Consider the following 26,335-nt stretch of genomic DNA (forward strand, 5'->3'; position numbering starts at 1 on the left):
GTGCAGTGCATTTACACGAGTGAACCGCACGATAGAACTTAGCATTTCTATCGACCAAGAGTCGACCCATTCTTTTTGCCATTAAGTGTACACAGCTTTTTGAGCACTGGCTCACAATCTTCACAGCTTCTCTCACCTGTTGCTTATATAATATACACAAGTTGGCATATGCGGAACAAGCAACTTTGCAGAATGTTATTACAATTTCTGCCACTAGGTTCGTCCCAATGTACCATAAAATGGAGATTAGTTCTATTACCAAGCATCGTATATCGTGAAAATTGTTCGATGAATAAAATTGTGCATTACTGATTGAATAAGTAAATCCCGAAAAGACAAAGTATATGATTATGTCTCGTGACCAGAATATTGTACGAAATGGAAATATAAAAATTGGAGATTTATCCTTCGAAGAGGTGGAAAAATTAAAATATCTTGGAGCAACAGTAACAAATATAAATGACACTCGGGAGGAAATTAAACGCAGAATAAATATGGGAAATGCGTGTTATTATTTGGTTAAGAAGCTCTTATCATCCAGTCTGCTATCCAAAAATCTGAAAGTTAGAATTTATAAAACAATTATATTACCGGTTCTTCTGTATGGTTGTGAAACTTGGACTCTCACTCTGAGGAACATAGGTTAAGGGTGTTTGAGAATAAGGTGCTTAGGAAAATATTTGGGGCTAAGCGGGATGAAGTTACAGGAGAATGGAGAAAGTTACACAACACACAACTGCACGCATTGTATTCTTCACCTGACATAATTAGGAACATTAAATCCAGACGTTTGAGATGGGCAGGGCATGTAGCACGTATGGGCGAATCCAGAAATGCATATAGAGTGTTAGTTGGGAGACCGGAGGGAAAAAGACCTTTAGGAAGGCCGAGACGTAGATCGGAGGATAATATTAAAATGGATTTGAGGGAGGTGGGGTATGATGATAGAGACTGGATTAATCTTGCACAGGATAGGGACCGATGGCGGGCTTATGTGAGGGCGGCAATGAACCTTCGGGTTCCTTAAAAGCCATTTGTAAGTAAGTAAGTAAGTATTACTGATTGAATACGAAACTTATAAATAAATATGCCAAGCATATTACAGGGTTATCTGAGATTTGTTGCTGACATGTTAAATCACAGTAAATTTAAATTTTCATTGTGCTTTAATGGAATTTGCATTTTTGTTTCTCGAAAGCCTGGATTTGTTCAGTTAAAAGTTAGCTTACAAACTACTTCTTCGCTTGCTTTTTTTTTACTTTGACAAGTTTGTTGGTTTTCAGTTTCATTTTTTTTGTTTCTGAAAACTGAAGAGCTTACTTTTTAAATTACATATTGTATGTCTCAGCTTTCCAATAAGATGATTTTGTTTCCTGATTTCCTAGTCATTTTTATGTTGTAATTTAATGGTTTTGGGAATTATTTTATTTTAAATTCAGCATTGTGTGACGAAATTTTTGTGTGCTTCATAGACTTATGCAATTAAAACATTTGTTTCATTGAGCACTGATGCACTTGAATCAACATCAGGTTCATTTTTCTTTGCAGGAAGAATATCATTTCGCACTTCTGTCACCATTTTTTTTCTGCCCTTTACTTATGATTTGAAAAAAAATTTGTTTATATTTCTGGAAATCCTCAAACATGAATGATATCACGTTAGGAAGCATTTATTTCATGTAGTTCTGATGCTAAAATCTAAAATCAGCTTCTTCTGAATGTCTGATGCAGACACGTGATATTGTGTGTGGCGTTCAGAGGGTTCCTAACTTGTCCCTCTGGCAAGAAATGGCTAAACAGCACTTCTTTCTTATTTCATCATCTTGTGCAGAATGATGAAACAACAAATCATATTCCTTACTGTGGTTCGATTTTTAAAATGGCACACAGCAATAAACCATTTTTAATCACACAAAAATTAGCAGATTAACTTCGTAATTTAATTTAATTCTAATGTCTAATTTGAAATACAGATCATTCTTATGCAGACTGATCGCACTTCAGCCTCTCCAACAGATTGACACAAACAACACGCTTCTGAATCGTCCAATGTTCCATTGTTGATTGTGCAAATGACTCTAAACCAAACTCCCGACATTTCTTTCGAGCTTGAAGACTGGCGGATATGGTAAAATTGAAAATCAATTACATTACACCAAGTTGAAATGTGTCAGTACTTTCTGCCGGATCTATTATTATTATTATCATTATCATTATTATTATTATTATTATTATTATTATTATTATCATCATTTAATTATTAGTCACTCAATCACCAACCAGCTCACTGTTCTAATATCTTCCCATAAAACATTTAAATAAACTTTATATATTGTAAATATTTTTATGCTCGACCATGCCAAAATGTAGTAATTATACACCTGGTAGCAGACCTTTAATGCATGTCATTAAAGTACATCTACTCATTAAAGGTCAGGTCTTTCAGCCAATGACGACTCAGGTTACAACTATTCAGCCAATGACAGGTCAGCTTTCTACCGTTATAAAACCGCAAGTATCGATTATTCTCGGATATGCAATCGAAAGAGAATTAGCGAAAAGTCACGGAGGCTGGAAATCCAATACTGTCGCAGAAGGTTATGCTCTGTTACTATAATAATTAGCGTTAATATTCAAATAAATTCAATTTGTCATCTCGTTTTTCAATGTCTAATTTTATTTCAATGTTATCTCTGTAGGTTCTTATGGCCTAGCAAGGTCAATGTGGACATCTGTTCCTCGGAAAAAATCAATACTTTCGCGTCTGTGCATATCTCACAACATACGGGACATTGCTCCAGGTCAGATACAATAAAATTAATAATATCAAGTCAGAAATATGGTCGAGCATAAAAAGTCGTATGAAACTCGCTTATAATGGTAATTAAGAAGCTCGTATGAAAATTATGAAACTCGCTTGCGCTCGTTTCATAAATATCCATACTCACTTCATAATTACCTTCATTATAGGCTCGTTGCATAATGTACTATATTCTTCTCACTGCTAAAATCCACTTCCTTTGTCTCTCTGTTTCTTATGGACGATTAGGAAATGAATTAAATTTAATTCCAGTTCCTTCCGTGTTTTATGCTAGGCATTTTAATGTATTATAAGTGCACATGTGTACCGGTGACTCCACTGCCTGGTCGGGTTGTTAATGGATATGATGGATGCAGTCACTGAAGTTTTGCCATGCACGCTCACTATACAATACCATTGTGAAAAGTATGTTGACTTATGGATACGAAGTGTGACAACTTTCAGAATTTCTGTAGAAGGAGTTAAGAGCCACAGAGATGGATTTCTTAAGAAGGTCGGCTGTAACTTCTAAACTGGATAGGATTCAAAATGACAGAGTAAAATTAATTATAAAGATAGATGGAGATTTAAATATTGTGGAAAGTGTGAAAAGAAAGCAATTGATTTGGTATGGCCATATTCAACATATCAAAGAGGGAAGATTGTTTAAGTTAACAATGAATTGGAATCTGGTGGAGAGGAGGAGGCGAGGTCGACCAAAAAAAATTTGGTATGTAGGAGTGATTAGGTTGATGGAAAGCCGTGGATTGGAGGTTGGCCAGTGGTTGGACAGATGTAGTTGAAGTTTGGGAGCCAGAAGACAGAGAAACTGCTTATAGACTGGGAGCATACATACATGTCAATATCATGTTCTGCTAAGGTATTGTGGTACGAAACACTGCTCCTAGCTGTGAACTTGCGTTATGCGGAGGAACCTATTGAGAGCTGTATTTTGTGTGCTATATGCCAGCTTGTATATATTATTACGTAAGTGTTACTCTCACTTGAATTATGTCTCCATAAAGACATTGAACACGAATTACCTTGGACTTGGCGATCTCGATCTTGACCGTGTCATGTGCCCTGGATAACCCGGTGGATGGAGGCGTTGGTCTGGGAGGGAATCAGGAGACGGATGGCGTGAACTGTTGACTACATCCTCCATCACCTAAGAGTACACAACATTAGATCATTACTTACATGATATATAACGTTCTGTTTTATGTTTATTCAAATATCACGTTAATTCAGTGAAAAAATACTAGCTATATAAGAAAGTGTATATAGATCACAAGATCGTGATCTTAATAGAGTGATTTTAGCAACCATTTAGGTTAGTAGGCTATAATAAAATAGTATTTTTAATTTATTTGCTTTTAGTACTAGACTTATTTTTGTTAACATGCAAATGATCTTCATGATAAAAACAATGCAAAATATATTTTTTGTTATAAATAAATGTTAATTAAAAAGAATAATCAATTAATTTGAAATATAATTGTGATTAATTTATGCAAAACAATTAAATTTTTACATAATAGTTTTTCTGTTTAAAAAGATGTAAAGAATAAAATTGCATAAAATAAACTGAAAATCAAACATCATTATAAAACCCAAATGGTTACCATACTCGAAATGTAAAGAGTGCCATATGAAACAATGTCATAATTATAATCTAGATATGCTCCAGTGCCATGCAAGCAATGTAATACTTTAAAAATACCATGCGGAGAAAAGCATGCATACAAACTATAATGTAGCATAGTACTCTTTAAAACGTTGTAATGCAATAGACGCATAATCCACAATATAGCACATACAATTTTAATCTTCTCAGATACATATTGTGCGTCTATGACATAATAGTAAGTGCTACAAATACTACCTACACTAATGTTTCACATACTGCAATAAGATAGATTTATATTCTAATTTAGATCCTAAACATTACTGGTTACCATGTAATAATATTCGTTTTCAGTTTCTGGCAATGATGTAAACAAATTTTTATTATTGCTATAAAATTTGACTTTACAAATATCATTTCCAACAGTGTTAGGAAATAGGTGATTATCCAAATTTAGCTAAATATATGTAACTATAAAATGAAAAATAAGCAATGTATAAACACTTAACTTATAGATGAATCAATAAAAATATATCTTGGTTAGATCTGAAACTTATATGCATAAGGCTAGTCGAATGTTCGTAAAATTTATACGTGATAGATAGTGTAAAATTGAATTTTAAAATCTAACAATATTAATCAATTGGACAGATTTATGCAACAACAGACCAACAAGCAAAATCACTTTTTAGAGATATTGAGGTATTTAGTTGGAATTAATTATAAACTCATAGTATCAATTTTGTTCAAATTCAACTGACTCTAAGCATGAAAGAAAATAATATCAATACCAAACAGGGCATTATTTACCATTATAATAAATATGACGTAAATTCTGTGATAACAAACCATGTATTGGTCTGTTGTCAGAGAATACAAAAGGAGGGAAAACAAGTGAGCAAGAACTAAAAGTCAATGTTGAGAGAGGAAAATAAGAAACCATGTGTTCAGGTATTTTTAAGATAGTTTCGACAATTTGCATGCAGTTGATACTGAAATCTCTCTTTTTTTAACAAAATTGCTAGTTGGTTTGTTGTTGCATAACTCCTTCCAATTATTGATTCATTTCAAGTATCTTCGTTCTTATATAGAGACAAAAGCAAGAATATAGTTTCTAAACTATAGTATTTCTATTTCCTTTCTCATCAGGGAATTTCGTTAGGTCTAATGTTTATAGTTTTACTATGTGATGTTTCAACTGTACAAGTTATACAGCATCGAGCATGAAGTGCTGCAGTGATTACCTACTTTTTCTTTGATGTTCGATTCTCTTACTTAATTTCAGAAACATCAGTTCTAGCCTTACAAAAACAGGTAGGCACTAAATGGCCTGCTTTTACTGATAAATATAAATATTTTTAACTATTATATTTAAAAAATAGATTAAATATAATCCGAAAGAAAGAATTATTTTTAAATTCACATAAGTTTCAGACAGTGAAGGAAAATCAGTGTCAAGGAACACTAATAAAAATAAGATAATAAAGGAACGAACAAGCACGCATATTTACTGATTATGATTGAAGAAGCTGTATATATTCATTAGATCATTACTAATTACACTGCTTACTCAAGGGGACATCTGCTAATTCTTGCTGAGTCACTAAACAGACATCTGTGAAGAAATGTAATATACATAGGTCTGAATTAACTATCATCTTCAAATGTACCGTCTATATTGTTTTTAATTTTTATGAATATATATTTCAATAAACTGAGTCATATGTGAAATATGGATAATAAGCCATTCATAAACGTGTAGATATTTCATTATTATAACTATTTTTATAAAACGATAATTAAAATCTATGTACGGTATTTTAATAAAGCCACAATGCAAACTACAAGCTATGCTGAGTAACCGATATCTAAGACTACTCGAACAAGTTCTAAATACTATAGTAAAAGCTTTGTTATATATGATTTGTGAATTAAAAATGTATATTGTTTAAATAGTCTGGCTGCCTGAAAGTCGTACATACAAACATGAGTCCCTCAACTTTGGACTTTTCTGCTCTTCTTCAATTTCGAATATAAAGTTCCATAATTTAAATATAAAGTTGTGAATAATATTGTCTGATAACATTTCATAACGATTTTTTTTCTACAATAGCTATATTCACAATGAAGATTTTATGATACATATGAATTTAAGTAAGATTTATGCACAATGGCGAACTAAATTTTAGTGTTGGTTTCATTTAAGTTGGGGGGGGGGGGGTGCATGGTAGCATCGTGATTAAGGCATTGTGCTGCGAGCTGGAAGGTCGTAGGTTTGATTCTCAATGGGGCCATGAATTTTCTCCACTGATCTAATCCTTCCAGCCGCACTATGGTCCTGAGGTTCATTTTATCTCTAACAGGAATTAGTACATAGTACTAGAGATATTTTCTTGAGTGTGAAGTCGGCCAGTACTCCTACTAATACCAATTGCCTGCAAAGGTAGGAGCTGTAACCTCCTGTTACCCAGGCCTGTAATAGGGATAACTTTACTTTTTGTTTAATTTTGTTAATGACATGTAAACAAAAAAAATTATACGTATAATATTTTGGAATGAAATGAAACTTATCACATAGAATTATGAATTTGTCAAGACAAGAAATATGCATTAATTCTTAAGTAGACTAAGCAGTTAACACAGAGATACTAAGTACAGTATCTAAGTATATGCTCTAAATAATTAAAATAATCGATTAATCTGTAGGATTATATAATCTACTAGTATGAGAAGTACTACTGTGAATGAATTTACATTTTTATACAAATTATGAAGTTCATAGATAAATCCTTACTGGTATATAAATATAATTACCTGTTCATAAAAATTATACCAAAGGAATACCTCTTGTTATTCTTTTTATAAGAACTATACGAAATAAATGCTCCTTAGTTAACAATCTGCCATTTTTATGCATTTGCCATGTTGTATAACGTAAATGCGTTAAATAGTTTTATTTGTATCTATTTCAAGAAGTAAAGAGTCAAATATCAGATTTTTTATTCTCATGCTTGATTAATGATTCATGCTTTATACATGCCAGTAAGATTAAACGTCATCAAAGACATAACATATTAAAAATATTACGCATGGCTACTCTAATGTAACTTTGCAGACAACATAAAATATAGGAGTTCAAATTTTTGATAATGAAATGTAAAGATAACACAGCTTTTACTGTCAAACTAGTTTAAATATATAGTTCCCATAAACTACTCACAAGAACTAGGAGAAACTAAGGTTAAGTAATGATACAGTTCCCTTCCACCTAGATGCTGATTGGTAGTCCATCTCAAACAGAAGCACACTTTGCACCAATCGCATTGCATATAGTGATTCCCAACATTCTGGGACAATGTTGCAGTTATTAAGATCAATGTTAACAACAAACACAACTACAAAAACACAGCTTCAGAATTTTATTTCAGTATTATTAAAACAGTGTTGTTGTGTTGGGTGTCGAATTCATTTTGCCAATATTTTGTATTGCCAAATCTTTACAGCGTCTTGTCTTTGTAAGTACCTTAATTAGAAGACCTCCATTACTGTATGCTGCTGGTACAAATTTTAATTGAACTTTTCATGCATCAAGTCATTATCAATTATATTAAACTCTAACATCATCAGAGAGAGCATCATAGTTTTTCTTAGGGTGGCTATTATCTCTTGCATGTTATTTTAATAATTTTAGGAATAATGTTGAAAACTATTAAATGTATTACGGAAGGTATCATATTTATTTTACGGTACAAATTCCTTAACAGATTTCTTTTGATTTTCAACTAATTAGTTTACAAGTGACTAGTACGAATTTCTTCAAATTTTTAGTTTTCGAACTTCTTTTATTCTTGTTTATGTTCCTGCCTTATAATTTGAGCTCTCTCTCAAGGAATTGCAGGGATGTTAGTGCGTGGGAAGCACTGTGCACACAGTCCAGGCTAATATCTGAGCATCTATCATCTGTCTACAAAACCTCAGTATATAAGAGTATTTTTTCTTGGATGTTATTCATGGGCTTTGTTCTGGCATTGAACATTTGGTTTCATATTTCAAATTGGCTTCTGATTTCTGTTAACTTGTGACAAAAGGTTTATAACATGGTTATGTTGTTTCACATTATGCTTTTTGGCTTTCAATGTTTATTAACTTATGAGAACTGTTGACACAGCTATGGAAGAATGCAATGTAAGTGAATCAGTGGCGTATACTGGTTAAAGGGTTTGGGCTACCGCTGACCCTATTATTACACAAAATATATCTAACAATTACTTTAATTTTAATTACTATGGTAAAACTAATAATACAAAATTATTACATTATGTTATATTATAAACTTTTTCTTTTGTAATTTCCTTGGGCTACCGCCGGTAGCCCGCAAAATACGCCCCTGAAGTGAATCTATTCTGGAATTATTGCAAGAATTTACACTTCACTGACGAGAACTAAATAAAGAGATTGAAATAAATTAAAAGGTGTAATTATGAATTTCTTGAAGTGTTATGAAGGAGGAGTAGAAACTAATTATCGCTCTGAATAATGCAACGAAGCTGAGTAGTGTGGAAAAAGTGAAGGTTCTGTCAGGTGTATTCACTCATCTCGCCAAAATATTGGTAGCATCTTGCTATCACCAGTTCCTTTGATTCTAGATAACTGTGCAGTTGAAACAGCATTGTTAAATAAATAACTTTGGCTAAAATCACAATCAAAATTAGAATAATTCTCTACGTGATACTTTCTTTTAAGAAAACACCACTTTTGTCATAAAAATCACAAAGAAAATTTCCCATTTTATTCAGAATATATCGCCATTGTACGTTGTTGATTTAACCAAAGACCAGTAATGTTTTACTGAAATTATTATATTTCATTCCTGATACTGAATATGCATAACATCTAATCAATAGTTAGTTGAAGTTACTGTACATGGACAGAAGCCATGCCCAAAAACCATGCTTTCGATGTCAAGGAGTTGAAAACGTATATTTTTATGAAAAATCTCGAATCGATTTTCTGCAGCATCATAGTATTTTCTCTTTCATATTTCATATAACGAGGCAATAAAAATTGGACGTTCTTTCATTTCCAATAAACATGAAATGAGTTGAAATTCATCAGTACATTCAATGGCGAACATTTTTCAAGTACCAGTAGTAATTACCAGACCATTTCAAGCTCTGAAGAAATGTTCATTATGACGCATTATTTACAGGGTTAGAAAGCTCAGAACTCAAGTTATAAGGCAGGTGCTGTAAACATCAATTTTAAATCTACAAAATGGTTTCCATTGTCAGGCTTTGTAGAAAGAAGACCGATTTTAAGACTGCGCTCAGAACTATCTGAAAGCATTTTTCATTTGTAGAATAGGTATGCTTTTCCATTAAATGTGACTTTTTAAAACTATATTTTACCTCTGACTTCGGCTGTTTCAGATGTTAAATAGAAAACGTAACAGTTAAGAAATGAAAATAGTAATTTTATTTCCAAGGTCAGCTATGAAATCATTACATCACTAGAATTAATAAATACAAATTTTTTTTTTCTCCCTGAGGAGGACCCGAAAGCTTGCACTGCAGCCCAAGGTTTATAGTTGCGATAAATACAGATCAGAACTTTTTCTAGCATTTTTCTCATCTATTGATAAAAAAAGATCTGTAGAATGCATTTCGGGGCTTGTTCTGCCATATCATTTTTATAGATATTTATGAAATTAGGAATTCATTTAGAGTTTTTTAAATGTGCTATTTTATTAACTGAAATGTGAATTCATGAAGGTCAACGCTGTAATGACTTGTGTCACACGTAAAAATGGTGAATATATATTACAGTTGTACAGAAGAAGATTAATTAGAAAGTTTTCTTTTTATGTTCTATGAATCCGAGAGCTTCAGATTTATTGTACTCACACTTTTTTATTTAATAAGAAATATAATTTAGATAAAAATATGTGATTAGTAATTCAAACAGCAGAAATGATTATTTTCCAGAGATAATAATAAGACTCAGTTTTATCACTTTAATATTACAGAACTCAAGATTACAAATCAAACGAGTGGTCGCACAGGTCTGTAGCTGCTTTCGATGTCGAGATATTACTAAGACAGGGCTTGTGACATAGCTAATTTTATACGCAACTTTAGCATCCACATGCCCACAGTGAGGGGCGGTAGGTCATTGGGCATTGTCACACAAGTTACTTTGGTTTATGGCCTAACTAATAACATTAATATTCGGCTGTGACTCATAATTTTGTTACAGTAAAAACATTTAAAATTCCATTGTTTCACTACAGAACCTAGAATGGGTTCCCATATTCGGTGTGGGGAAAAATGTATTCTACGTCAAAACAAAATTACTTTTTTTCACCACAGTTATCGTATAACTCATTGCACTCTATGTATATATTATATACTGTAGGCCTATATTACTTACGTTTCTGAGTATCTTCAGTCAAACTCAAGATATGGCACTTGGGTGCAATGCTCCCAGGTATAGGAAAGAGCGCGTTATTGGTGAGTACACATTGCTATCTGCGATTGGGTCTCAGTTTACCTTACTCTTAGTCGAAATGAAGACGAGATTAGGTGTTGTACGCATGTGTTCGTGTTAATAATTTATAACTTGAAATGGTACACAAATTAGCATTGAACAGAGAATGTTTATTTACGATAATTATATATTAACAAATTCGGTTCTTGAAGTTCGAAGATGATATTAGGAAGGATTCCCTAGTGTTAACGTTTCAAGTCATGAACGCTCTATGATTTTGTGAATAACGTTCAGACAGCAAGAAATGTTACAGATATGAAATGCAGAAGATGGAGCACAGCCCTAATCACGGAAAATTTGGAGTATACTGAACATGGCTTAGAAAATCCCCCCTACAAATTGCTTCTTGTCTTTCACAGAAAACGGGTATGTGTTACAGTTCTGTGCGAAATGCAACAAAGCTATTGAAGTTAAAACCTTAAAAATGTGCAATAGTGTATGAACTATGACTTGATAATCCTATAATTAGGCGTAAATTTAGTGAATTAGTGTTCTTCACGAAGAGCCTTTTCCATGATGTGAAAATAGGAGTATGGTTCGCTATGAGTGGTTAATAGACTCTATTTTTTAAACAAACTATTATTGCTGAGAGCTATATGTGGAAATTATCTTGTGTCCCTCTTTGGTGAACTAACAGAAAAAGAGCATGCTTTTCTCTTTTTTTTTCAACAGAATTAATATAACAGCATATACATCCCACTAGGCCTATTGTATGGATACACTTTGTATGATGCTTGAGCATAGAATTATCAGTAAGAATTTGTAGCCCTGTCGATCCTTTGACCCAACTCCCTGTGACTTTTATCTCTAGAGAACTTTAAAAGGTAAAGCATATAAAAATATACAGTGTCTGATAAGTCAATGCCTATTGTTAAGTTAGTAATACACAATGTAGAGGCACATTTTAAGGGTAGCTATAACAGGGAGAAAGAATTTATTCCTTACCACTTGAATTTTCAATCCTTGAAGTCACATTACATTCAGCAAATCTTTTCCGAGGACTGTGACAACCACATGGAGTTTTCAGAAATCTTGTTAGGATGAAAAGATAATCCTAATCTGTTTGATAACATCATATGATCCGATGAGACAGTTTTCATGTGGGTGGTATAGGCATAACTGTCATTGATCCAGCTGTTACTGTTGAAAAATGCAGTCACTTCCAAAGGTCATAGTATGGCGTGGTATGAAATCAACCAATGTGGTGAATCTTAATCTTCTGTGGGATACATGAATTTGAATATGTTTCAGAACTTCATGTTGCCTACCATTACTCAATGGGATAACGCTGCAGAGCTCGTGTTTATGCAGGATGGTGCACCTCCATACTTTGTTGTCGGTATTCACACCTGACTTGACACCCACTGTACAGAACGATGGATAGGTCGTCGTGGACCAACAGAGTGGCCTGCTAGTATTCCAGATCTTACACCTTACGATTTTTTCTTGTGGAATTGGGTCAAAGAAGAAGTCTACAAGATCGCCCAAAAACTTTTGATGATGTTGAGGACAGAATTCGTGAAGTTTTAAAGTCAGTTCCCCTGATTTCTTAAGAAAAACAGTGGACTATGTACCAAAACGTTTACAGAAGTGTAACGATAATGCTGGTGCTTATGTTGAAATTTAAGGGGGCTAATTTGTAATGATAATGAATGATGAATGTTCTTAAGAATCCAAGACCTAAGAAATGTTAAACTTCAATACCTACTGTTCAGGATTTATTCAGGTATTGACTTATCAGGTACCATGTAATTCACATACTCCTGAAGAATTGAAAACTAGTATGTCTGGAAACAACTTCCATTTCTCAAGTGATGCGTAATTTCTTCAGCAGATAACACAAATGTTTGGAACAAGAAGGCAGAGGATTTTAACATCTCCATGCTTAATTTGGGCGAATAAATAGCGTTCTAATACCTAGTTTATAATTAATAATATTACATTCGTAGTTTGAGAAAATGATAACACGCTCTTTCCTTAACCAGCGTGTGGGAGTGTTTCGCTCGAGAGTCAAGTTTCCACTTCATAGTAAGGTACTTTAAGATTAGTGCTATTGCTTTTCATTTATTGTAATTGTTCTAGACTAAATCCAGATATTTATTTTTGTTTAAAAAAATAGATTGATATGAATGGTGAATAAAAAAGTCTAGAAGATTTTAAACATTGTTCTTCCATTTCTTGGATTCACTGAACTAGTCTCAGACCATCTGATTAACAATAGAATTGTATTAGGTACATAATATTTAACATAAATCTTTAAGAAGCTGTTGCCATTATATATGTTGTAAAAAATTTAATTATACACAAAAGGGTAAAGATTCACTTTCATACTTTTAAAAAACATATGTTGTAATAATTGTGCTACCATTTAATATACAGTAGTTCAGAGAAAGAGAAAAAAAGTTCTTTGAACTTTCAAATTCATAGAATAAATTAAATAACTTTCCAAAGAAATCTTAAAATATCACGGACTTCTGACTGTTTCACATAATTTCATAAAACGGTACTCTTTAAATACTCTTATACGATGCTTGCGAGAAAACATATAAAATAAGACACCTAACACAAAATCTGAGATACTCAGCCCAGTTTCAATTTATCTTGTTCTTAATTTTTACAGGCAAAATATATATTTACGTATTATTTCCTAATTTAATATTTCAGATAAAAATAAATAATGCTATTTATCTCGTGATATTTTATGTATTTAATACATAAATGAGTACTCTGTGTGGGTATATCCATAAGTCTCACATGGACTTTAAAACATATGCCTTATATTAACTACTTCACTTCTAAGTACTCTTTAAGCACCACCAATTTCTTTAGTTAAGTACTTCTAAAATAACTAGGTCTAGCACTAAGTGACTATGAGTGTAAATAGAATCCAGTTAATTGATTCAGAATCTTAAAGGTCATTCGAAACTCACTTCAAGCTTTAAAGCATTATAAATACACAGTGTCCCGCTTAGAGGGATCGAGTAATAAATGCTCATCATTTAAAATCAGATAAAGATATCGTTATGATTTATATCTGACAAGTTAGAGAAACTGTCCAAGTTTATGCAACAAAGTTTGAAAACAGCTGCATGCGTAACTTTAGTTTGTTTTTGCTAGGGCACTAAAACAAGCCTAGTGCTAATTTGTAGGAGAACACACTGTGGTGAACACCATGTGGACACCACAACAGAAAGTTCAGTGCGTGCTATGACTTGCAGAAGAAAAATCTGTTACGTGAATCATTGGACCATTCTTCTTCGTAGAGGCTACAGTCACAGGAAATGTGTATCTGGAAATGTTGCGGAACTTTGTTGTTGACCAACTTCCTCCAGGATCGGTTTTTCAGCAGAATGGGGCCCCATCCCATTATCATTAATGGGTGCGTGAGTTCTTGGATGAAAAATTCCCCGATAGGTTGATTGGAAGACGAGGACCCCTTGCCTGACCACTCAGGTCACCCGGTCAGACCCCTTGGACTTTTTTCTTATGCTTTGTGAAGGATGCTGTGTACCAAAAAGGCAGAGCTAACACTTTGGAGGAACTAAGGCAACGCATCACAAATGTAACTGTGCTAGTGACTCCACAAATGCTACAGAACAATTGGCGGGAGGTTGAACACCGTTTAGATATCTGTAGAGCAACTCAAGGTGCACACACCGAGTTGCATTGAGCATTCTTCGAAACTCGGAGAGTTTTTACAGCAAGTTATGTACAAAGATATGTTAATAAACCATTATTTACAAATTGAAATTATCACTTATTTCTCGAGCCTTCTAAGCGGGACAAGGTGTATTACAGTATAATATTGAGATGGAGGCTGGTGTAAATCACTGTGTTATGCAAACAAGAGTGTTTTTCATTTGTTTCTTTTCTTATTTCTGTAGTTACAATTATATTGATTCAAACCTTAATCATTTTTATTAGTACTGCTACAAAAGTTTTGAAGTTTCAAGCCATGGTTCTATCAATAAACATTAGGATACAGCTAGTCCAATGCTAATATGAAAGCAATAGGATTCTTTCTCAAGGTCTGAGAAAGTTTAGAACAATTAACAATTTAAAAGAAGGCCCGTGTTCCATTCGTAATTACTGGGATTTAATCAGGATGTTTGAAGAAACTGGTTCCGTTGCTGAGGTGCCTCAGACAAGAAATCAAATAAGCAGAAATAATTATTATGAAATTGATAGCGTTAGTCAGGTGTCCAGACATCTTCAAATGAGTTGTGGCGTAGTTTAGAGATTTCTAAGAGAATATCTTAATCAGCATCCATATAAGCCAAAATCATTTTTCGCACTTAAATAAAGTGACAAGCAGAGAAGATATGATTTTGTTTCATTTGAGCTAGCAAGAGTTGGACAAAGTTTTCTGGACAGACGAAGTATACGTTTTAAAAGAAAATTTATTTTCTATTTGTTATTACCTCTATATGTAAGTACTCAGAAATCACTGTTAGTTTATTTATTACCATCATATAAAAATAGTGGCCATTTTTGTAAAATGGACTCTGATGTTTGGCTTTTACAGATGGTTGCAGTAAATGCGATAGCTAAGATAACATAAATAAATGTTCTAGCTGAAAATGTTTCTCAAACCTTTAGTAATTATCTTTTTATAGCATTCCCAAGTGTCATTAAAATACTAGCCAAACAAATGGTGATATTTGTAAAGATATTTCTTTTCGGGTAGGGACAGATGTTAGAAACAAAAGGTGTGTGTCCTTTTGTTGAAATGACTTTCTGCTTTGTTAAATATAGTCACTTATTTTCTTCAGTTCTTTAGAAACCCATCCATATAGCTTTTATGACACACTTCAATTTCATTTTTTCCTATAGAACACTGTACAAGATGCATGGTAAACACACCAACTTTCAGTAGATTTACAACCATTCACAGTTCAAGTGAGGACACAAGCATATCTTGACATATTCAGACCCTAAAAATGATAGTCATGGTATTTCATTCCTATTCAGTGCAAAAAATTCTAAAACTAATTTTTTTAATACTGTAATAGACTTTGGTCTTAACTTTCAATTATTTCAAAGAAATACAGGGTAAAAAAGATACAGGACATAAAATGTAGCTTGGAATGTGCTGAAAATAATGATATTTTTTTTACCTTTCTTCATGTTTCTGACCTGAGCTATCGCATTTACTGAAACTGTCTGCAAAGTAAAAAATGCCCAATGCCATAATACAAAAATGGCTGCCATTTTTATATGAAGGTAAATAAAAATAAACTATAGTCGCGACGCTGTTATTCCCGCCACGACTCCTCCTCTTTGCTTATGTCTTAGGAAGTGAAGGCTCTATAAAGTCTAGGTAGGTAGTATCGTTCGCCATTTTTGTTCTTTCGTTGCCGAGCTACCATATGAGGAATCTATTTGCCACACCGTTAAACATTATCATGTCGTAGCTCCTATGATAATAAATCAAACACACTGTAATTCAACAAATAATTGAGTGGCAAATAACGTCTTTGTGTGCTTTCTGTGAACGCCACCGAAAGAGCCAAAATGGCGGGCGATTATATTAAGTATTTATCGAGCCTTAAGAAATTAATAACGTCTTCCTCAGCGAATCACAAGACGCACACATTTAAATGTAGCCGACCTGCAACGTGATTGGCTGCCGGAAATTAGAGCGACGGGACTATAATATTAATTTTTACTTACAAATAGTGTTACTTTTAAAACAAACATTTTGTTAAATGGCTAAGCTATCAGTTAATTTATTCCTGGAACAATCATTTTGTATGGACTGAACCTCATACAAGATGTCGCACTGCTCCATATCTACATCCCTGCAAAACAATTAATTACTGAGATCTTTGGCGATCATGTCATCAACAGGCACTTTACAACAATGTGGTCTCCACGATCTCCAGACATCAATCTGACCGACTTTTAGTTGTGGGATTATCTTAAAGAACGAGTTTTCATGGCACACGAACAACCCTACAGCAACTGAAAGATTTTATCTCACAAGAAATTGAGAATATTCCAAGTTATTGTCTGCAAAATTCTGTGCATAATGTCGCAGAACAAATTATGTTTGTTGAAAAAGACAATGATAGATATATTTCAAATATTTTGTAAAAACCAAACTACACTGTTTGTCCGATACAGTGATTTTTTTACCTAAAATATCTGAATATTTATTATGCTCTAAAGTTTGAAGTGACTTTTGAATGACTTCATATTTAGAGAAACATTATTATTAATGATTAAAATAAAATTATGTATAATAGAAAAATAGTTAATTTTTATTAAGAATAAAGATTGTTTAATAAAACTAACAATCAAGCGTGAAGTGAAAATTTATTAGTCAGAAAATAATGCCAATTTAAGGAAGTAACCATGTTATTGACAAGAATTAATCTGTTTTTCACGATGGTACTAATGGTTATCATACTTCCTACTACGGCTGAACTTCCTAGGTTCAACTCTGACCTAGGCAGTGGGCTTTTAAGGTATGGTAAAAATTCTTCCTTCAGAAGGAAAGTAAAGACAGGATGTCCCATTTGCCAAAAAGTCTCGAATGAGACTACAGAGACATTTACAGGACAACATCTCGTGGGACTGTACAGTTCTTTGATAGACAAAACAAAAAGCAGAAGAAGAGGGATGCAAGCCTTAAATATCAGAGCATTTAAGTAGCCAAGAATATCTCTATTATAATTTTGATATAAAGAGAGACTTGCTAGAGTTAACCTGGACTCTACTTACACAATCACCTCCATTTAACAATTAAGTTTCCAGATACATAATCACTACAGAGTAGAGGGGTGACACTGCACCATCATAGACACTAACATTAACATCCTTTACTGCCACACACCACACACACTAGATACTACCAATACCAGCTCTTAGATAACATCCTGTACCACCAATAACACACTAGATGCTACCAACCAATGCCACATGTGTTGCAGCCTAGACCCTATAATAGCAACACTTCAGTACGGGAGAAATCTGTGACTGCATCGAGGCTCTTGTAATAAAATAAATTATGATAGAATTTGTTATGTAATATGTGTATGCAAGATTTGGACTAATATTACGGAGTTTTAACCAAAGAGTAGTAACTTTCTCCAGTATGTAAAAAAGCAAGGAATGGATTGACATGTTGTACAATGAGTTTCTGTTATTATATTACATTTAAATAATATGTAATGCAATAAAACAATACTATTTTGGATTTTGTAGACTTCATAGCTTTAATAGGTTAGTTGCGAAATAGAAAATAACAGACGCATAAAAAAAATATCTAGTATGAACGAATTTATTGCACATTATCCATGCTTTAATTTAAGAAAATATTCTAATAAAAGTCTTTAAAAATGAGTGAAGTAATTGAAGTTTCACGTACAGAAATTTAAAGTAATTTGCCATGATCCATCCTAGAAAATAAAAATAATACACTAAGAAGTCAGAACAGGCTATTGGTCTAATCCCTGTTGTGTTGTTATTATGAGGAAGGGGAAGATAAGTAATAAGGTGATTACAATGACAAGGACGGAAATAAGTGAAAAGTGATCTTTTAGTATATTCCTGACTTTTATAATTGTGTCGTATTTGTTATACAGGGTGTTTCAAAAATACGGGGCATAATTTCAGGTATGTATTTCCCACATGTAGACAATCAAAATAGTTCATTACAACATGTGTCCGGAAATGCTTAATTTCCGAGTTATGGCCTTCACAACATTGAAATTCACCAGAACGTTTTTCTTTCCGCAGGTCGTTGTCATTATAGAAAATGTTCAAAATGTCCACCTCCTGCTTGAATACAGACCTCACATCGATGTCTCATTGACCTGCGAACACGATCCCAAACTCCAGGAGTATTGCGTATGTCCTCAGAACATGCCATAATTCGATTCCGAAGGGATTCCAAATCAGGCACCGGAGACGAATAAACCAATGATTTTAAATGGCCCCACAAGTAGAAATCGAGAAGGTTCAGATCAGGTGAGCGTGGAGGCCAAGCAATTGGGCCACCTCTACCTATCCATCGATCAGGAAACCTTTGATCCAAGTACCGGCGAGCCGTACGAATGAAGTGTGCAGGAGCGCCATCATGCAAGAAGTGAATGTGTTGACGATTGATCAGTGGAGTGTCTTCTAAAACATGAGGTATGGTTCCAGTGAATTTCAATGTTGTGAAGGCCATAACTCGGAAATAAAGCATTTCCGGACACATGTTGTAATGAACTATTTTGATTGTCTACATGTGGGAAATACATATCTGAAATTATGCCCCGTATTTTTAAACACCCTGTATAGACAAATATAGATTTCGTAAAAATGTGACAAAATCTTAAATACTATGAATGGACGCAAAACAGAAGAAGATAAAATTAGATTTTATCTGTGAGTGGAAAGTTTAGCGCCTGAGGTGGAGCTGAGGGTGATAAATTCCATGAGTGTATAAAATCTGTTTACTCTTGTGTGCTATGCAATATTTCATCCATTACTGTATATAAATTTAATTTTAAATTGCAGGCCTTTTCTTTGTAATGTGTTGTTTGTGAAGAAGTTATAAATGAATGAATACATGGATTTTATTTTTGCTAATATGTTGGTTGTCAAGGAGAGAGTGACTTAAAAAAATTAATTCACACAGGAATTAAAAACTTTTAGTTCACTGTTTTGAATAAAGTCATTGTTTAGATTGCTAAGGACAGTGAAACAATGACCAGTTCAAATACCAGTCACGGATGAAAATATGAAAAACCAAATTCGCATATCTAGACTACGTTGGTGTGCGAGATATAAAGCATTGAGTACTTCGTACTTAGACAAGTTAGGTATGTATTATGTACCAATTTTGAGGGTTGAATGATTCATACTTATTGATAATAATAATATTAACAAACACCTATTTGGGCAAATTTAAAAAGAAAAACTGTCTATACATAAGTAATGAAATAAGTCGTACTAACTACTCGTCTTGCTGTTTTGTTACTTTCTTCGTAATATCTGTTCAAAATTCTGCCCTCCTATTTTTAGAAGGTATTGGGATGTCTGACATTTTGCAAATGTGAGCACAGGCTGCTATCTTTTTTTTTTTCTCTCTCTGTACAGAGGAGGAACCCGAAGGCTTACACTGCAACCTGAGGCTTATTGTGCTTATCACTCCTATTCTTGTGAATGATTGGGTAGCCGAACGGCCGCGCTCTTGTACACGTACAGCACACTGCACCATAAACTTAATGCGGGCTATTGTATGAATGATGATGATATGTGAATTAATGATGGCGAAATGAGTCCGAGGTCCAACGCCGAATATTACCCAGCAATTCTGCTTCAATTGGTTGAGGGGAAAACCACGGAAAAAACCCCAACCAGGTAATTTGTCCCAACTGCTCGTTTCATAGCCATTACTCCACAGCGGTGGATAGGCTGCCACCTTAGCCAAAAGGTATTCTATTTGATAAACAGCTACAAACTACTTTGCTGCGTTTGGTACACATAAAAAGTACAGACCATAACTTAACATCAGCTCAGCCATAGCATCAACTAAGTATGATAGATGCTTGGTTGCTGATCAGTTGATCAGTGTTTGTCCCTGAAGACAGCTCATGTGACTGTAAGTAAGTAATTTCTGAATTGCTTGGCACAATGATGCAGGTCGGACACTCGGATTTTTTTATCTGTATTTCTCTTGATCACATCTGTAATATCTATGCATTTGTCACTTTCTATTAGAATCACAATGTATAGTAACATAACAATAAATGTAATTCAATTAAATTGGCTACTTTTAAGTATTTTAAAGACTCAGCTTTATGTGCATCATTATCATCATCGTCATCATCATCATCATCATCATCATCAGCAGCAGCAGCAGCAGCAGCAGCAGCAGCAGCAACACAACAGAATTATGAGCCTCGGCTTCCTTTAGAATCCTCTTCCAGGCTTCTCTGTCTCTGGCAACCAGCCACCATCCTTTGATTCTTAACCTTCTCAAGTTAATTTAATTTGATTTGAAAGTAGAAGGACAGGGACCCTCTTCTTCAACCAAAGAAGTTGACATTGGAATCGAAGCTCAACTGATGACAAATTTCTTGCTTGCTGACTGTGACTCACAATCATCACTAGGTGCAGGTTTTGCAACGCCATCTGCCAGGATGACAAACTTATCAATTGTACTGCACATGCATCTCTTCGTATCTAGACTCATATTTATTTCCAAAGCTTCAATAATTTAACATAATTTTATATAAATGCGCTGTTTATAGAAATAAAAAACAAAACAAAAATTACGTTCACTGAGTCAGAAATGTCTGTCATCCTACTTTTTCTTTATTTTCGGGAATGGGGACTCCCTCCCTTTGGTTACATCCATGTTGGTGTTATGCGCATTGATAATGAAGTTTTTTGCATGTAGTACATAGTGATGTCTGAGGAACTTAAATGGAAGCCCTGAAAAGACATGGGTAAACCAGTAATCACTATTAAAAGTGATTTGCCAGCGACATTAATACAGAACAGCCTGCACACTAGAGTATTGTATTGATTGTTTAAACAAAATAGAGAGAAGTAATTAAAGTATTCTATTTGTACTGGGTGTGTGCTGCACACCTAGTAGGCCTACACCTGAAATATAAGTCTCTGGTAACCATGGTAATATGGTAGTTTGAAAAATAGCTTGAGGCACGCATTGAATGTAATGTTGAGATGGTCTACAAATTTAAGGCTAGGGGATCGCATTATTATTATTATTATTATTATTATTATTATTATTATTATTATTATTATCATTATCATCATCATCATCATCATCATAATCAACATTGTATTCATTTACAATTCAGTTTAAATTTATTGGTTTTTTATTTAGTTTTTGTATTTCTTAATCAGATTTATTCCTGATATTGTGTGCTTTCAATTGTCTTTGCAAAACAGTTAAATTATCTAATTAAGAGGCTCAAATATTCCACAATACGTTGCTGAAAAGTTTTTCTTCCCACATCACTGTATATACGGTATATGATGAAATAACAAGCGAAATATTAAAAGCGAATTCACATGTTATAGCTGGGCCACTAAGTTATTTATGTAACTATTCAGTGTTCAATGGTATATTTCCCGAGAGATAAAAATATGCACTGGTTATTCCTATCTTCAAAAAAAGGCAGAAACAACGTCTCAGAAAATTACAGACCCATATAACTTCTACTTTTATCCTCTGACTGAGGTTCTGGCTGTTATGTAGGCCTACATCTAACCTCACTTGACAATATGTGTCAGAGGAAGAACAACTGTTTGTATGCATCTGAAGTCTGACTAGTGTAATATGTAGCTAGTCGGCAATGTGTGCAATGGAGGGGGAAAGGAACTAGCCACCCTACCCCATTATCTCCTAGCTTAGTTGCCTCATAAGTGGTGCCTTATTGGTATCAATTGTGAGGTTCAGACCTGTCTTCGGACAGATGACTAAACAACAACATCACTCCTACCAGTCTTCTCCAAAGTCTTTGAAAAAGTAATCTATAAAAGTTTATATCATCATCTAGAAAGATACAACATTTTAGTCCCAGAACAGTTTGGATTTAGGAAAAAATAAATGCACGGAAAATGCAACATTTAGTTTAACTGACAAAATTCTGGAGGCATTTAACAAAAAATTAGAAGTTGGAGGGAGCCCTCATCGGAGCATCCTTATGAAACTTGCATCGAAATTCCTCTTGTGTGTCTTTGTAACTTAACCCGTAAGCAAATTTAATCGCACAGGATCAGTGAGTGATGAGCAACATCCAAGGAAACCAAGTATTGATGAACAGACCGTAGGACGCGTGAACGATGCGGTCACCAGGAGCCCACAGGCATCGACATGTTGTCTGAGCAGGGAACTGGATATTCCTCACAGCAAAGTTTGGAAAATACTACGGTTTTCCCTTAAAAAACGTGCCTCCCACATTCAAGTGGTCCATAAACTTGATGACGAAGATCATGCATGTCGCCAAGCAATGTGCATGGACCTTGAAGCTGTCAACAATCACAATCTCATGGGAAACATTTCGTTTAGCGACGAGGCTAGGTTTCATCTTTGTGGACTGGTGAACAAACACAATTGCCGTATTTGGGCATCAGAACAGCCCAATGTTATCATGCAATAGAAAAGAAATACCCCCTATGTTAATGTTTGGTTGGGGTTAACTCAGAACAAGAGTTACGGACCCTTCTTTTTTGCTGAGTCAACTGTAACGGGTGTGACGGACCTAGACATGTTACAGCAATTCCTGCAGCCTCAGTTGGAGGGGGATGGAATTACCGATACAGTTGTATATCAGCAAGATGGTGCCCCACCACATTTTGCATTAATCGTACGTTCGTACCTTAATGACATGTCAGTGGATTAGCCGCGAATCACCATGTTTGTGGGCTCCATGATCCCCTGACCTCACACCCCTAGATTTCTTTGCTTGGGGGTACATTAAGAATGAGGTTTACCGCACACAAGTGCGTGATCTCCAGGACCTGAGACAAAGAATCCGTGATGCTGTGGATCTTATCACTCCCAGTATGTTGCGTACCATGTTTCGTTCCACGACTACACGTTAGGAGCAGTGCATAAACATTGCTGGAGGACATGTGGAACTGTACTGATATCTGCTCTGAGGTGATAGGGAGTAGTGCATACACATTTCTGAGGTGATCTATGTTCATGATACATTGTATCCAATGGTGTACCACACAGTCATATAAAAATTGAAATAAATGTTTTTTTTCCCAAAAATGGATCGTTCATATATGCGCACCCTGTATATTGAAAATAAGCCTATAGAACGAATTGGGAACATTATGTCGAGAGAATGAAGAACGACAGGATTCCAAAATAGCTCACATTCCAAAGTAAAGGAAACTTTAGAGCAACAGAAGAAGAGTGACTTATGAATGTAACAAGTTATGGTTTTAAGATTTGGAAGAATGATGGCGGAGGAAGAGATGAGAAGACAAAAGAAGTCTATTTAGGTACCGTACAAGAATAGAACAATGTTATTTTAACTGGATATACAGTGGTCAAATTTCATTTTATGAATTCGTTTTTATAGTGAACACTAAACGTAGAGCTACTGTACTTCACAGCAAATTTATTAGCGACGTTAAAATCCCCTGACCTCGAACAACACAGTCAAAACAACTTAGCCTTGGAGATAAAGTAACAAAATTCTTCTGACAGTCTGTTAAGTCAATTATAAAAAAAATGATAATAAAAAACTATAAGAAAGTTTCGAAAGAATATGAGGCTTATATTGACATCTAATTAGGAATGTATGTATCAAATAAACTTTGTATAATTCGTTTTTATCTTTCTACTCATTATGGAATACAAGTAAATTTTGTGAATGATTTTTATAAGGTGTTTCCACTTATAAGTGGTTGCCACTCATGCTCCAGCCTCTCTTACCTCTAAATAGGCGTAAGCACATCCAACCAGTTGTGATACTTTATGGGTAGATGGCAGATTTGTTGCGGAAGTTGGGTGAGTCACATATGAAATTATGGGATAATAAAGGGTTACATGGAAAGGAAGCGGGTTGTAACACTTTGTGATAGGTAGTATCCTGAAATTTGCCTGGACTTTGGAAACCACGAAAAACCCAAGTCTGTTACCCACTCTTTGGAATCGAACCCAGCTATTCCGAATACAATGCAGGCATAGTAGCCATGCTCGGTTTTTATGTATGTGAAGCAGAAAATAATAAAATTGTTAATTATTAGAATAGTCAGACAACTGGGTTTCATAACCTTATAACATTGTCTCATCTGGAATTGTAAGATTATGTTGTGAAAATGTGTAATTTGTGTATGACATTAAGTTCGATCTATTTGTCATAGGTATATATTTTCCAAATATGATTTCTATCAGAGCACTGGATGAAGTCACTCAGTTTTAGGTTAGGATCGTTCCACTATACAGTATATCCCAGTACATCACCAAGAGTCACCACAACACCCTTCACCTTTTTAGTCCTGTAACAAACAGAAACAAAAGAGTTAGGACCACTTCCCTTATTTGTATATCAATTGTCCATGTCATTAATACTGTAATGAAAATTATAAAAAAAAAAAAAATAAAAAAAAAAAACCAGAGTTCTTAATATAGTACAGTTCATTATCTAAATGTTATTTTTTTGTACCTTGCAATCAAATAACGTAGGCCTATACAATTACACTTTACCATACTCACATTATTTTTTTTCTCTGGAGTATCCTCAATTTCCAAAATTTTAAATATGACACAGTTCTAAAAGCCTGTACTGGTATTAGTACTTAGGTCAATCATAAAATAATTAATTCCCTCCTGCTTTTCCTTGCATTAAAAGTGTTACTTTGCTTATCAATTAAAAATATCACAGTATTTTTGAAGTTGCGCTAGTTGAAACATAGCCTATGCACGAGTAAGTAAATATGAGGTGTTTCCTGATGTAGCAATAAACAAGTTTTAGTTTATTCGAAATATCAGTGGTATACAGGGTTGTTTCCGATCTCTGATAACGAATTTGAATGACATCATGTGCGTCAGGAGTCACACGACAGCTGAACTGTGGCACGAGGTGACAGACCAGTAGTGAGTGATCTCATAGTCAGAGTGCACGGCGACTCACAGCAGAAATTCACCCGAAAATCGAGCCTTTTTGGGGGGGGGGGGGTACATTACGACCCTTTCCAATGCCAAGTACAGTTAAGTGAAAATAAAAGAAGCCTGCAATAAACGACGTTTCGTTATTTCCATGGAATTAATTTGTATCATCTCATGGGGTGCGGTGACTTGTGACAGGAGGTGAATTTGCTTGCTTTTCCACTCTGGAATTAATCCCATCCGAGCTTTGGCAGTCTTATTAGTACACACGAGATGCCTTTCTTGGAAATAACGAAACCACTTTTTTTTTGCAGGCTCCATGATTTTCACGTAACTGTACTTGGTATCGGAAAGAGTTGTTATGTACCCCTCCCAAAAGGCTCGATTTTCTTGGCATTGCTACTGTGATATACCGTGCACTCTGATTATGAAATCACTCACTACTGGTCTGTCACCTCTCGCCACAATTCAACTGTCGGTGTGATTCTTGACGCACATGACTTCATTAAAATTCGTTATAAAAGATCAGAAAAACCCTCTGTATAATTAATTTTTACAGTCTAACATAAAGAGAAATACTTCTGCCTTCTGTCTGCAGTAATAATAGGATCCACTACATTGTTTCAATGTTCATTATCCATTGCTGAAATTTTCCAATACTATAACATTTCTTGTTATAATGCTTCATATTATCCAATTTTTTTCCTTGAAATTTATAATAACATTGGAAGTTTAAAATATCTTTACTTAAAGAAAAAATACCCTT

General features: G+C 34.3%; 1 protein-coding gene across 27 annotated transcripts in view; it reads right to left on the reverse strand.

Annotated features, from left to right (window-relative positions):
* The window catches only part of cac (calcium voltage-gated channel subunit cacophony), a 1,051,854-nt gene that overhangs the window by 48,655 nt on the left and 976,864 nt on the right, over positions 1-26,335 (reverse strand). For 24 of the 27 annotated variants that reach the window (XM_069834011.1, XM_069834005.1, XM_069834017.1 and 21 more), the window contains 2 exons: positions 24,950-24,959; positions 3,844-3,968 (listed from right to left, as the gene is read on the reverse strand). In XM_069834011.1, the coding sequence (XP_069690112.1) occupies positions 3,844-3,968; positions 24,950-24,959 (135 nt within the window). Of the gene's footprint in view, positions 1-3,843; positions 3,969-24,949; positions 24,960-26,335 lie in introns of those variants that run through there. The other 3 variants (XM_069834012.1, XM_069834013.1, XM_069834015.1) reach the window with 1 other exon arrangement.

Source organism: Periplaneta americana, chromosome 8 (genome assembly GCF_040183065.1).
Source record: "Periplaneta americana isolate PAMFEO1 chromosome 8, P.americana_PAMFEO1_priV1, whole genome shotgun sequence".
Classification (NCBI taxonomy): domain Eukaryota; kingdom Metazoa; phylum Arthropoda; class Insecta; order Blattodea; family Blattidae; genus Periplaneta; species Periplaneta americana.